The 15,511-nt window shown below is 35.7% G+C and overlaps 1 protein-coding gene across 2 annotated transcripts in view; it reads left to right on the forward strand.

Annotated features, from left to right (window-relative positions):
• LOC123564061 (transmembrane channel-like protein 7) overlaps positions 1-15,511 on the forward strand; it is a 64,880-nt gene that overhangs the window by 4,826 nt on the left and 44,543 nt on the right. The window contains exons 2-4 of one of the 2 annotated variants that reach the window (XM_045357326.2): positions 185-373; positions 4,186-4,357; positions 13,385-13,454. In XM_045357326.2, coding sequence (XP_045213261.2) covers positions 185-373; positions 4,186-4,357; positions 13,385-13,454 — 431 coding nt within the window. Of the gene's footprint in view, positions 1-184; positions 374-4,185; positions 4,358-10,980; positions 12,483-13,384; positions 13,455-15,511 lie in introns of those variants that run through there. The other variant, XM_045357325.2, reaches the window with a different exon arrangement.

Raw genomic sequence — 15,511 nt, forward strand, 5'->3', positions numbered from 1 at the left:
TACTACAAATAGCTTATTCTTGAAACTTTTTAACTTGGTTGTTAGAATTGGATATTTCATTGTTTGGGCTAACTGTCTACCAAACTTATACAGAACATGTTTTACTGTAACATTTACATGACGGGCGTATATTGTGACATTCTGGCACTCTTGTTCAATTCTCAGTGGTCATGCAATTTTTCAGATGCTGTTGAGATTGATGAGACAGATTTACGATGGAGAAGGAGCAGTCATGCAGCAATCTCTGCCATGTTACCCAGTCACAATGCCTTCCATTCAGACACTGGTCTCACGCTGACTCGGAAGATTACAGATCCTCAGAGAAGGAAGAGCATTGCTCAGCGAAGGAAGTCTGTGGCTGCTATTACCAGAGGTTTGACATTGCCCTACTAACCTAGGGGACAAAAAATATGTCAAATTGGTCTTTTTCAGCTTAAGTAAACTATTTATGGAGGAAAAAGGAAGTATGAAGTTAAGAGTAGGGAAAGAATGTATCAAAAACACAGTTTAAGGTAGTACTGCACATTGGATAAACCAGAAGTAATGGCCTAACATCATTTATTCAGATAATATAGAATATTGTCTGGACTCAGAATCTGGAAATGAAAATCATTTTAAGAAATTTTGGCAGTGCCTGAGTAAACTTACTAAAGCGGCTAAACTACCTTTCTAAAGATAAAATGTGATATTGAAAAGTTTGACACTTAAGTAATTCCAAAATGTCTCTTAAAATCAGCTTGAAATGTGCATATAGACCATTATGTATATTTATGACTGTAAGAAGTTCATTACAGGTTTATTATACGCCCGAAGGGACGTATTATGTTATGACGCTGGTGTCCGTCTGTCCGTTAGCAATTTCTTGTCTGTCCGTTAGCAATTTTGTGTCCGCTCTGTAACTCTTGAACCCCTTGAAGGATTTCAAGGAAACTTGACACAAATGTTCACCACACTGAGACGACGTGCAGAGCGCATGTTCCGGATGACTCACTTCAAGGTCAAGGTCACACTTAGGAGTCAAAGGTCATATCAGTTTGTTTCGTGTCCGCTCTGTAACTCTTGATCCCCCTGAAGGATTTCAAAGAAACTTGACACAAATGTTCACCACACCAAGACGACATGCAGAGTGCATGTTCCGGATGACTCGCTTCAAGGTCAAGGTCACACTTAAGGGTCAAAAGTCATATCAGTTTGTTTTGTGTCCGCTCTGTAACTCTTGAACTGCTGGAAGAATTTCAAAGAAACTTGGCAGAAATGTTCACCACACTGAGACGATGTGCGGAGTGCATGTTCCAGATGACTCGCTTCAAGGTCAAGGTCACACTTAAGGGTCAAAGGTCATATATGACTTTGCTTTGTGTATATTGCTCTGCATTGCAGTGCTCTTGTCTTTATTTGGCAGATCTCTTTTTTGTACTAACAGTTTTTTTTTTGAATTACTTCCCTTTTATGTTACTATAAATAGCTTATTTTGAAACTTTTTTATTATTGGCCGTAGGGAAAAACCGAGACCACTTTTCTGTGGTACAACATGGATGGTACCTCCAATTTTAAGGTGTATTTTTACATACCTGTACCTGATAAGGATTTTTTTGCTCCCATCCTATGATGTAATCCTTCAGGCGTATATTGCCCAGCTTTGCGGCGCTCTTGTTTTCAATATTTTGGGAATGGTACATTCGCGTTGTTTTTGGTCAGATTGGGAAATATTTATCAAGCACATTTTATAGTAGTTAATTCAAAATAACAACTGAAAAGTATCTGAGCTCTGTTTAATCATTAATACTGTCATTCAATTATCACTTTACAGAGCAATCTCTCTGTTTTTAGCCGTCTTGAACTTTTCAGTAACATCTCATGTGGGGATGAACGTGTAGATTAACTTGTCGGTAATGGCAGTTCGCCAGACCCAACAGAGACAGACCTCTCTTCCCCTTTATTGCTTGGCAATGCACCCTCTTTTTCTTGAACATTCTGTTGTTTTGAAAGCATTTCATAGGTTCTTTTCTTCTTTTCCGGCTGCCTTAATTAATCTTTTTCGGTAGTATTTACTGTTGTGCGACATTTTATCAGTAAAACGGGAATTGATGCAAGTAACAATCTTATCCCCAATAACCGAGTAATATTCTGATTCGTCCCCAATCTCGCATGGATTTTCAACGGTAGTTACGAAATGTCCGTGTGTGAAAACAGATGGGGAGTATTTATATTTACGGTGCCTATAAAATCTATGCAGTCGTAAAAAACACAATGCGGTGCATTTCATTTCGCTGCCGATTATTTTCAGTTTTAATTTTTGGAAATGGGAACTTTTTTACTGATGATTGGGAAAAGTGGACACTTTAGCATTGAGAACGGTACCGGTTATTGGTACCACTCATATAAGGAAAAAAAAACCTGCATTATAATCTACACAGTAGAAAAATTTCTCTTCCAGAAAATATCAAAATTGTGATTTTCCCATATACTCCAATTACGAAAACTTGTGTGAGGTCCAAATTTTTCAAATTAGTCTTGCAAAAAACCAAGCACAGGACTGTATCGTTTTTATTTGCCACATTTTCTAAGTATATTCTGAAGTTCTGAAAAATTGGTATGTAATCAAATTCTACATTGTACAAAAAAAATTGATCCAAATGTGCAGAGTTGCCTTAATCTTCATTCATTGAAAGCCTGTGGCTTCAGTTCGGAAAGCGTTAGTGTTTTTTTAATCATTTCTCCCTCATGTAGTGGGGGAGAAATATTGATTTAGTGCAGTCTGTCACAAAATTTTGTTAACACAACTCTGCCGACACTACTGGATGGATTTACATCAAACTTCACAAGAATGATCATTGCCAAGTCTAGTTGTGCATATTTTAGGCAATTTCTGATTTGATGATTTTCAATGGAGTTATGGCTCTTGATTAATCAAATTTTATGATATTTTGGCCATTTCTCATATATTATTGGGCAAGTGCTCCGATACCACCAGGAGAAATTACACCAAACTTCACAAAAGTGATCATTACCAGGTGTAGTTGTGAATGTCTTGGGTATGCTCTGTTTCAGGGATTTAAGCATGGTTATGGCCCTTGGATATGTTTTATGATGTTTTACTCTTTTATTAGCTTACATAGTGACAAGGTGAGCGTTTATGATCGCCCTTTGTCTGTCGACAGTATCTTGTGAACACGATAGAGACCACATATTCGATTTTAATCAAGCTTGCACATAATTTGTATTGGCGTAATATCACGGTTCCTTTTGAAAACTGGTCAGATTCCATCTTGGGTTCCAGAGTTATGATCCCTTAAAGGGCCAAAATTTGCTATTTTGGCTTTTGCAGCCATATAGAGAATTTATTTATTGTTTGATTTGATACAAACTTGCAAAATATCTTTAACAACAGTAGATCTTGGATTCCATGATGAATCCATCAGATCCAGTCATAGGTTCCGGAGTTACGGCCCCTAATTGACCCCTGAAAGAGCCAAAATTTGTTAATTTTTACCTTGTGAACACAATAGAAGTGACATTTTACATTTGATGTTAACCAAACTTACACACAACCTAAAAGGATTTGGTTCCTTTCAAAAACCAGCAAGATTCCATCATGGTTTCTAGAGTTACTGCACCAAAAAGGGGTAAAATTTTCTATTTTGGCCCTTTCAGCCATATAGATGTTATGCTTTGATTTGATTAAAACTTGCACAGTATGTTAATCTTGATGATATCTAAGCCAAGTTTGAAACTGGGTCATGTGGGGTCAAAAACTAGGTCACCACTCAAATCAAAGGGAAAGCTTGTTAACACTATTGAGGCCACATTTATGACCCTATCTTCATGAAACTTGGTCAGAATGTTTATCTTCACGATTTCCAGGCCAGATTTGAAACTGGGTCGTAACTCATGACCCTCTTGTACTTAGAATCATAATTATAGTTGCATTCAGTATCTGTTTTACTTTCTTATTTCCAGCCAGACTTAACTTTCATGTCTTTAACATTTATGTTTGCCTACTTCCAACACGTCTTTGTGCTTTAGCCAGATATAGTATGTTCATTCACCCTTTCATTTAAATGAAACTGTATTTTTTACCAAAAGCAATCTCTAGTTTCCACAGAAGTGCTTGTACATTGCATATTATTAGTGATCAAAACATAGTTTAAAAGGGAGATTTAGATTGAATATTTTTTATTGCAGAAGTTGTATCTAGCAGTTATACTGATCAGATATCTAGAGCATCCACAATACGCCAGTTACTGATGGGTATGAGTACAGTGGATGCATGGATTTTGGGATACGAAGATCATGAACAGACAATAGAGAGTATTAGGAGTATGACGGCAACCATTAGTGTGAAAAGAAAATATAGGTTGGTACTGTAAATATATATTCCATGCTTTTTTAGCTCACCTGTCATGTAGTGACAGGGTGAGCTTTTGTGATTGTCCGTTGTCTGTCGTCTGTCCACAATTTCTTGTCTGCACGATAGTGATTTCATTTATGATTTTATTTTAACCAAACTTGCACACAACTTGTATCACCATAAGATCTTGGTTCCTTTCTTGAACTGGCCAGATCCCATTATTGGTTCCAGAGTTATGGCCCCTGAAAGGGCCAAAATTAGCTATTTTGACCTTGTCTGCACAATAGCAGCTTTATTTATGATTTGATTTTTACCAAACTTACGCACAACTTCTATCACCATAAGATCTTGGTTCATTTCTTGAACTGGCTAGATTCCATTATGGGTTCCAGAGTGATGGCCCCTGAAAGGGCCAGAATAAGCTATTTTGACCTTGTCTGCCCAATAGCTGCTGCTTTTATGATTTGAATTTAATCAAACTTGGATAAAACTTGTGTCACCATAAGATCCTGGTTCCTTTCTTGAACCGGCCAGATCCCTTGATGGGTTTCAGAGTTATGGCCCCTGAAAGGGCCAAAATTAGCTATTTTGACCTTGTATGCACAATAATAGCTTCATTTATGATTTGATTTTAACCAAACTTGCACACAACTTGTATCACCACAAGATCTTGGTTCCTTTCCATCATGGGTTCCAAAGTTGTGGCCCCTGATAGGGCCAGAATTAGCTATTTTGACCTTGTCTGCACAATAGAAGCTTCATTTATGATTTGAATTTAATCAAACTTGCACAAAACGGGTGTCACCATAAGATCTTGGTTCCTTTCTTCAACTGGCCAGATCCCATAATGGGTTCCAAAGTTATGGCCCTTTGTTTCAAATTAAAATGGGTGTATCTCAGTAACCAATGAAGATACTGATTTGAAATGTCATTTGTGCCATCAGATGGACTCGGACAATCAGGATAGATAATTTTTGACTGAATTTATGACAAATTACCTCCCTTTATTTTATGTAAACGAATATATCTCAGCAGCATCTAATGAGATTGGTTTTAAATGTTATTTAAGTCTTCCAGGGTAAGGAATAGTCATGTTAGTACAAAAATGCAGCATTTGAGCCTAGGACCCTCAAACATGGTATGGAAATTGGCCATGACTAGATCAAAAGGGACTGTTACAAGAAAATGTTTATCCTGATGATATTTAATGTGTATGCCTATGTGCTCTATGTCAAAATTTGATCATATCATTTTGAGCAATGGTACTCAGGTGAGCGATACAGGGCCATCATGGCCCTCTTGTTTATTATTGGCCGTAGGGAAAAACCGAGACCACTTTTCTGTGGTACAACATGGATGGTTCCTCCAATTTATAGGTGTATTTTGACATATCTGTATCTTTGAGAAAATTTCAACTATATTTTCACATGATTCTTTTGATTGATCTTGATTATGATTTTTTGACCTAATAGAAAATAGAAAACAACCTTTGAATAGCTCATGCAGCACTTGATACATGTTCACCAAACCTGTTGTAGCATCATTGTTTGGTCCTCTCTCAAGTTTGTTGAAATAAGTCAGCTTGGCCAATTTTACGGGCCAACCGAACTTCAACATTTTCTTAATTGAATATCTGACAAAGGCATTTCATGTATCAGTAAAATTTCATTTGCAGACACATCATTAGTGTTTTTCAGTTAACATTTGTGACAGTTCATTCCCGACTTTCCCACTATTTTTCTTGCAATTTGAGGTAAAAGTATATATATCTCGGTTTCACTATTGGGAAGTTCCTTGTTTGAAAAAAATTGAATGAAAATTTTATTATGTCTTATTAAGAAATTGTGAATGGAAGAAATCTAGACAAATCTCTCAGGTTAACAATGGTGTATTTTATTTAATAATACAGTGTATTTTCTTGTGCACAGGGACTTTTGAAAGAAACAAATAGAAGCAAGTTGCTCTATTTAGCACCAAGTTTCCCATTCGGGAAGTAGGGAAAACTGCATAGATTGTTTAGTGAATGGGAAGCTTCCCCTTCTGATTATTGCCGGTTAAAGATGCTGCAGTTTCTTATATGAGAGATGGGGCAAAAATTTCCCAATAATAGACTTTGTTTAACCTTTGTGTATGAACACGGTTTCATTTTAGAAACAGAAAAATGCAAAAAACAATCATAGGTCACCGTGCTTGTTTAGGAGTTATCTGCCCTAAAAACTGAATTTTTCTTCAAATTTGCATATTCAAGGGCAGATAACTCCTGAACAAACATGGTGACTCGATTTTTTTTCCATAATTCTGTTTCTAACATGACACTGTGTTCATAATATACAAAGTTTGAACAAATTCTATTACTGGGAAATTTTTTACCCAAAACGTCCACAACCATCCTTAAGTTTAGACACCAGAACATTCATTAAGCCTGGTAACTTCTTTTGGACAATGGTCTGGATAAAATAATAATAAATTAAAAAAATAAAACCCAAAGCATGATATTAACATTTAGCTTACTTGTGTATGACCATACATACAGGACTTAAAAGAGATTTACATTATAATCATTTATTTGTTAAAAGAAGAACCAGAATAAAATCGTTATCAGTGATTTATTGTTACAATAAAGAACTTTATAAAAGTATATTGCTGACTAGCCAGCTCTACTTCCTGAATGATAAGATTTGATGGTTCATAATATACACTTTATATCATTGATAATGAAGAGTTAATTTAACATAAATTTATTCAATGAATATATTTATTTTATTCTTATTTTTTTTGTTTTTATGCCCCCGAAGGGAAGCATATAGTTTTTGAACCATCTGTCAGTCTGTCAGTCTGTCCGCAATTTTCGTGTCCGGTCCATATCTTTGTCATTGATGGATGGATTTTCAAATAACTTGGCATGAATGTGTACCACAGTAAGACGACGTGTCGCGCGCAAGACCCAGGTCCGTAGCTCAAAGGTCAAGGTCACACTTAGACGTTAAAGGTCATTTTTCATGATAGTGCATTCGTGTCCGGTCCATATCTTTGTCCTCGATGGATGGATTTTCAAATAACTTGGCATGAATGTGTACCACAGTAAGACGACGTGTCGCGCGCAAGACCCAGGTCCGTAGCTCAAAGGTCAAGGTCACACTTAGACGTTAAAGGTCATATTTCATGATAGTGCATTGATGGGCATGTCCGGTCCATATCTTTGTCATTCATGCATGGATTTTAAAATTATTGGGCATGAATGTGTACCACAGTAAGACGACATGTCGCGCGCAAGACCCAGGTCCGTAGGTGAAAGGTCCTAAACTCTAACATCGGCCATAACTATTCATTCAAAGTGCCATCGGGGGCATGTGTCATCCTATGGAGACAGCTCTTGTTTAATCCTTTCTTCTACATCCCCTTCTTTTTTATGTCAAAATGATTTTAGAAGAGAAGTTAAGTTATGCCAGTGAAAAGAATGTTATTATTGCATTTAAATCTGGCTCTATATGGTAAAACTTTGTGGCAGTGCCTTAAAAACTACGTCAGTCAGTCTGTTCTCAACACTTAGGTCAAATTTCAAGTCTTAAAACTTGAAGTCACAGTGTCTGGCCGTAAGTGATTTTACTTCATGGGATAAAGTTTTAAAGTGTTTTTGTTATTTTCTGTTGTTGTATATATCTGCACAGAATCTTTGGCTGATTTTTGCAAAATTATAGAAACAGCAGCTTGAGGGTCTGTTACTACCAGTCTGTGAAATTTAACACCAACTAAGGCGTAAAAAAAATTGTTTGTTTCAGGTATCCCAACCTACCCTGCCTTGGAGAATATTTTTTTCAACTTTTTAACAAAAAGTAACAAAACTGCACTTTTTATGCTTTAAACATGGCCAGTGATGTTAGAAATCAACTTACTGATGCTCTAAAGGCATAACCCCCTTATTTGTATTCATTTTTTGACACAAAAATAATTTCCGAAAAGTCTCCCTTAATAAAAAAAATTCCAAAAAAATCATTTTCTGACCTACCTACCTTAATTTTTTTAGCATGTTACCGGAAACAAAGATTTGTTTTTTTAGGCCTAACAAGTAATATTCCTATCCATTTCTTGTTTGAAATTTAAAGTTTGTGAATTCATATCCCCAAAAAATAGCAGTTTTGGCCAAAACTATGGAAAGTCATAACCGTAAAATTAAACGATTTCACAGTATTTTAGGGTCATCATAGGAATAAGACACCCATGAGTAACTTATGGTTATTTAGAGTTAGCATCTTTATATGTATATTTAATAATGGAGAGAAGAACAGTAAGGGAAGTAGAGTATTTATGGGCATTTCTTGACAGTTTTATGCTGCATAAAAAGTCAGGAATTACGTTTTATCACAAATCATTCTCAGACTAGCGAAGCATTATAACATGTCTACAGAAATTTGTAGTTTTATAGTTAAAATTATGAACATTAAATTGTGTTGATATTATCATTCTCCAGTGAAAACTGTGTAGAGGTAGGCTAAGTTACACTTGACCCTCCCTGCTGGTTTTGTGGTGCGAGTACATATTCTGACAAAAGTATTCTCCCATTCATTTAGGTAGAGCAAATGTATGTGAACTGAGAGGTATTGAGTTCAATCCTCTGGCGCAGTGAAATTCTCCATGACCACTTGACAAAAGACTATAATGTTAACCATTTGCCCCCCACCTCTGATTCTTGTGGGGAAGTTGCAGTTTACTTGCAGAGAACAAGTTACTATTGGTACAGGAAATATGATATGACGGCTAATTGACTCCTGCTAGGTAACTGAAGTACTGTTCAAAAAAGGGTTTAACCCATCAACCAAACAAAGATATTGCTCATTTAAGATAAGTTCATTTGAATACTGATTATATATTATTTTTATCTGTAAATTTATGATAACTCCTTATCAAATGCATTGTTTGATACTTTGTAATTAATATAATAAATGCACAATCATGTGAAATTAAATTTTTTTTTTCATTTGGTGATTTATACATATACCGTAGATACCCATGTATAATGCGCACCCGTGTATAATGCGCACCCCCGATCTTAGTCCAAAATCCTGGGGAAAAAAAAAAAAAAAAAAAATTTTTGGTCAATTTTGAGGTGGATGGAAAACGAAAGTAGAGTTTACATCGACACCGGTAATAAATATATCTCCGCGGCGGAGAGCAGCATCGGTCTCACGGTACTATCGATTTTTGTTTTCTCGAAAATAAAACCAGTAAATTATTGTTATATTTGTTGTTTTACCTTTTTTAATTCACTATTTTGAATAAATAAATAGCAGCTGATTCAATATTTCGGAATGGTATCTTTCAAAATGACATGAGCTTCTCAATTTAAACTGATAACAAAAGGTGTGATAGTCTTTTTGTCACGATCATAAAGCCAGTAATTACCGGCAATTAACGTGTCACCTCGTGTCAATTATGTTGTTCACAGTTTGATCTCGGTTAAAGATAATTCTCGATCTTTAATTAGTAACATAATTTTTGTGATTTATAAACATTTCTTTCGTCAAAATACTTTTAAATTTATATGAAATTAATTTTTTTGAAAGAAAAATAAACAATTCGATCTTTTACGGAACGTAACGGCAATCTTAGATTTTAGCGGAGACAGTAAGCGCGGGGAGTAGTTTCCCTTTACCAAGATGGCGAACATCGGTAACAAACTTGTTTTGAAGTTGGAAAATTGTCTATACCTGTGTATTATGCGCACCCACGATTCGGGGGTGGTCCCGGGGGTAAAAAAACTGCGCATTATACATGGGTATCTACGGTACTTTGGTTTAATGGGAAGACATTATAAATGCTTCTTAGTAATACAAGATAGGGGGTGCTTGGAAATAATAGTGGATTTAACTCTTAAATTAGTGCCTACCTACCGGTATCAATCCCTAGCATAAGTACATTCTGTCAGTTAACACTAGTTCTGACTTTTAAGGATAACTTTCATAAATCAATCAATTTTTCTTCAGTGTAACACTTTATATATGCCATAGGCTGCGGAGCCACATACCAAAATTGATACGCTTTCAGCTTTGTTGAACTGGCATTTTTTAAACATGCTGAAATTGTAACAGAATATGGTCTATAATCTCCCTCTATACTCAGTTTGAATTAACCTGTAGCCTGCTAAATTTCTAAAATAGACTGGTCTATCATTCACTTTGGGCAGTACCATTTATTATTCGAAGGGTGGAGACCAATAGCGGATGTGCAGGCTGATCTTGGTTTGCACCCGTGTAGGCTGATCTTGTTTTGCACTGTTCGTAAAGGCAGAATCACTTGCCACCATAAAGCAGGCTAAAGGTTAAAAATAAATATTAAAAGATACTGGCTAATGTTAAGTTGGCATATGGATGGAGGAGGGTGGGGGTGGGGAGTCCTGACCTCTAGTGTCTGTGGAAGAGGCTACATTTTGGCTTGTAACAAGATGTCACATTTATGAACAGGTCTGGGGTTGTAATATGTAACAGGGTGCAATTATATTGACCTGTAGTAACTATGTCTTCATCACAAATATTTATATGATGTCAAATTATATGAAAACTACACAACATATAGGGGAAAAAAAAACAATGCATAAAAAATCTGTTGGATTTTTTATCCCTATGTTCTGTTCTGGTGCATTTATTAGATAAAACTGTTTGGCATGTTTGAAACCACTGATAAAATAATTGAACAGGAGCATTTTTATCAAGAGATAAAATCGAAACAGTCGAACTAGGAAGTCTTGTAATCATAATTGTAATCATACCAAAGTTTCTTAAAAGTGTAACAGATCGCTTTTTCTCCGGAAAGTTAATTACCTTGGAATTTATGATATATATTTTTTGAATTAAAAATTTTTTTCATGAGTTTCTGTTAGAAGTTACCTGCACCTTATTGCAATGTGTAAAGGTTATATAGTAGCAGTGCAGAATCTTGGAATACACAGATGAAAAGAAATGTATAGGGACAGAGGATACCAAGATTTTGATAATCGGGACGGGGAGCCGGGTTATTTTAATCCTGCACAGGGATACAAGGATGAATACAGGGGTCACAGTGACTTCCAGGGAAGAGAGGTCAGGCCAGATACACCTATGAGGGGTCACAGGGAGCATTTTGATGATATAGGTTATTCTCAGAGAAATGAATCGGGGGAAATTTTCGATGGAAATTTTGGAAGAGAAAGATATGATAGGCATGGATATTTGAAACTTCAGCATAATGATTATTTACATCCTCCCTCACAGGAGAGGCACAAAGGCTATACTAATGAAGTTGAAGCTGCCAGCAGGAATAGCAGAAATGACAACTTCGAAAGTGGGAGGTCAGAAAACGATGCTGGTTACTATAACAAACATCAGAATCCTCTACCAGGTTATAGAAATAGCAGTGATGAAATTGAAATGCGGAATATTAATCAAGAGGAACACTTTGATAGAGAGAGGTATGGAAACCCCTCTCCCCACCATTTCTATGACACAGGTCCTCATGGTAACTTTCCTACACATCACGTTCAAGATGATGGTGATTACTATGAGGATTCAGACAATGTGGGAGAACACAGACAAGTTAGGTCAGAGTTTGATGTTAATCGTGAGAGAGACAGACAGGAACGACAGGAAAGTGAATACTATGATTTTGATAAGCCTAAAGGGGGCAATGCACGGTATGGTAGGTCTGAGGGCAGGTCTAGGCTCTATCACAGTCAACCTGACCTAATTGATGGACATCGTAATCTAGGGTTTGAGATTGAAGCAGATTATGAAGATGCCCATAATTACAGGCCTAAAGTTCACAGAGGGCTGTCACTTCGACGTAGATCTAGAAAAAGCCACAGAGAGCATAGACGAGAATTTCAAAGTGATCAGCGGATATCATTTGCAGACGGCATGAAGACCATAATTCAGCGGCGTAAATCACATGGCATACGTAGACCAATGTCAGAGATTGCGTCAGGTTCTAGAATGAGCAGAGCTGGGTCTGTCATTAATGGCTCTGTATATGCAGATGATGAAGAAGATGAAGACAAATTGCCAAGCAACAGAAATTATAAAAGGAAAAGCTTAAGATACAGGCTAGAGAACCTGCAAAAGGAACGTCCAGTCAGTTCGCATGATATGGCAACTTTTCTCAGGTAATTACAGATCTCAGTGATGCAATGTAATAAAGATTATGCTGCTGCATCTTCCAGTCAGTTAATGTTTTACAAATGCTGTTCTTGATTCATAATATTTTTTTTCAAGCATACTGTTAGTACAACTCAAAGTCCAGACCCGGAAATAAAATTAACAGAATAGCATGTGCCAAAAAATATCAAGAAAATTATTTTTCAGTTATGTGAGAAAATTGACAGCTAAGCATGCTGCAGAAGCACTAAATATAGAAACTTGTTTGCACAACAACCAGAACTTTTTCACAAATGTAGTGTTATTCATTTATGTTTCAAAACATTGATGAATATCATTCTACCAGTATGGAGTCATCTGTTCATTTGCCAACATTTTCTTAAAACAAAAATGCTTTGACAATGTAAGGAAATCACCATCGCCATGGTTTCGGTAGATTTTGTCACAAGTATGAATCTAAGGAAGACATCTCTTGTTGAAATTTTTTGTACTGACACATTTTCAGGTAAAACATGGGTAATTTTGCTGAATGGTTTTGCTGATGTTAATAATTGTATAGTGAGTATTGTTGGCAGACGTCAAAGTTTTATCCAGACACTTAAATGTTGAGCATTTCCTCTGGTTGCTATGCACACATGTGAAGTCTTGACTGATTGCATTTCAGTACCACTGTTTTTAATTTTGTGAATAAAGTAAAGTTATTTTTTTGTGATACAATATTTCTTTTTATCAAAATTAATACAAAAAAATGAAATATATCCAAAAGATATCATTATTTTACATATCAGTGAAAGATTTGTGACATCATTGATGCTTGACATCAAATTTTTTTTGTATGCCACTTAAATACTGTGTTGATGTATAGGATACAATGTACTTGTAGATGTATGTAGTATTTTTCTCATTTTAGGGACCAGGTGTTGTCACGGGAAGCCTCCAAGTTAAAAGGATGGGAACTGCGCAAATACCAAATGTCTATGGTAAGCATTTAATCCAGACAAAAAAGTCATAATTACCATACCTTAATTCATTAGTGACCTGTTAATAAATATTTAAATTACACCATTCAACACTTGATAAATGCACAGCAGGACTGCTGATAGAAATCCTGTCCTGATAGGTATTTACTTTGTACTATCTTAGGCCACAAATGCAGGTTTCCAAGCACTACAAAATTATCCTACAAGTAGCCATGTGGTAGATATAATGTCACAAGTAGCCATGTGGTAGATCTAATGTAGCAAGTAGCCATTAGGTAGATATTAACCACATGTAGCTGTGGTAGATATAATGTTACAAGTAGCTATGTGGTAGATATAACATCATAATGGGCTGTGTGGTATATGTATTGTCACTCAGCAGGCATGTGGTAGATATAATGCCATGCGCGTAGCGTGGCATACTCAGTTACTGGGACTGAGTAACATTCAAAAAAGCTAAAAACTCCTTTAGAAGCAATAAAAAAATGATCGGGGAGTGGGTATAGGTGTAGGGACAATGTCATGCATTTGAGTATGTTGTTGTCTGGTCATCGATAATAATGTTTGTGACGGCAGTTGCTGTTGCTCTTTTATCAAAATTTCGATCAAAATTTATAAATTTTGTTGTTTTTTCTTGCTCCACTTGCACTTGTTATTGTAAATACATACTTAAATCTAAATACATTGAAAATTCTGAATATATATGAGATTTAGATGCATAAAATTTTTTACTATAGGGGTATTGACCATAAGAACGATCTTCCTAAGGGCAATTGTCCATCACTAGTAAAATTTGGAAGGATAAGCAACGTTGTCTTTTAACAACTATAAATTTCCCCAATATTATTTCCTAAACAAAAAAAATTTTATCTATCCCATAACAAAGAGAATCAACGAGAGCAAAAAGAACAGATTCATAAATTAACATTTAGACTTTGTTACCCTCATTGTCATAGTATAACATTTAAATTTTTCAGTCATATAAACTATCAATTCATTAATTATTACTTGGAAACTTTCCCGTTAGGGATATATTTTTCCGGGTCATTATACTGCAAAGCACCTACTCAACCCTACATCACCCCGTCGAGGGAGGGGGGTAGTATAAAGAAACCAATTTCAATTCAGCCGCCTTCTTTTATGCCCTTACACTCATCCCCCAAAATTATTGCAGAAAAAATACATCAATCAAAATTATTTAACGCACGAAATAAGTATACATCCTACACCTTAATAGTTTGAATACGGTAAAAAACTTCGATTTCTTTAAAATAAAAAAGTGGAAAACCACATGGCCCCCCAACACGACATAAACGAAAATTTTTGCAGGTTCGGTTTGACTGACGGTAGTGGAAGTGCAAGCCCTCTAGCCCCAAGTTGAGCAGAACTGAACATTTACACATGTTATAAGTACCAGAAAGTAATTTAAAAAACCTAGGTGTACATATGTGCATATTGCCTTTTGTTTGAATAAAACTATCTATCTATCTATCTGTGTAATAAATACTCAGAACCAGCAAATATTTTAATTACTAATATCGTCTGGACAATTCCTTTATTATTGTTTCGTGATATAGATTTTTTATTTCAGCCTAAACACCTGTCAAAAACACTTTTGTCTCAGTATCATTTTTTACTTGATGGTTTCAATAATGTAGTGATACATTTCACGGCAATTGTAAATTTTTTGAAAGGAAGACGATTGTGATATCAAAAATGCAACAGATGGCAAACAAAAATTTTGGGCCCTAGAAATCAATATAATGCTTACAACATTTTCTATAACTGCATATTCAAAAGAGAATTTAGCGTAAATTTAGTTGAAGATGAAATAAGAATCTTTTAAAATAGCTTCATCATTTTGTCTGTTTTGAAATTGTGCATAAAGTCAAAGTTTGTCCTCAGCAGTCTGATCAGTTATAGGCATTTTAGAGTATTTAATGCAAGGTAATTTGCATATATTTCTGTTGTAAACCGTATGAACACGTGTTGTACTTTATTTAAGAAATTGACTGCTATTTTCTGTGCGTTTATACGGGTACAGAGCACATTGGGAC

This window comes from Mercenaria mercenaria, chromosome 2 (genome assembly GCF_021730395.1).
Source record: "Mercenaria mercenaria strain notata chromosome 2, MADL_Memer_1, whole genome shotgun sequence".
NCBI lineage: Eukaryota > Metazoa > Mollusca > Bivalvia > Venerida > Veneridae > Mercenaria > Mercenaria mercenaria.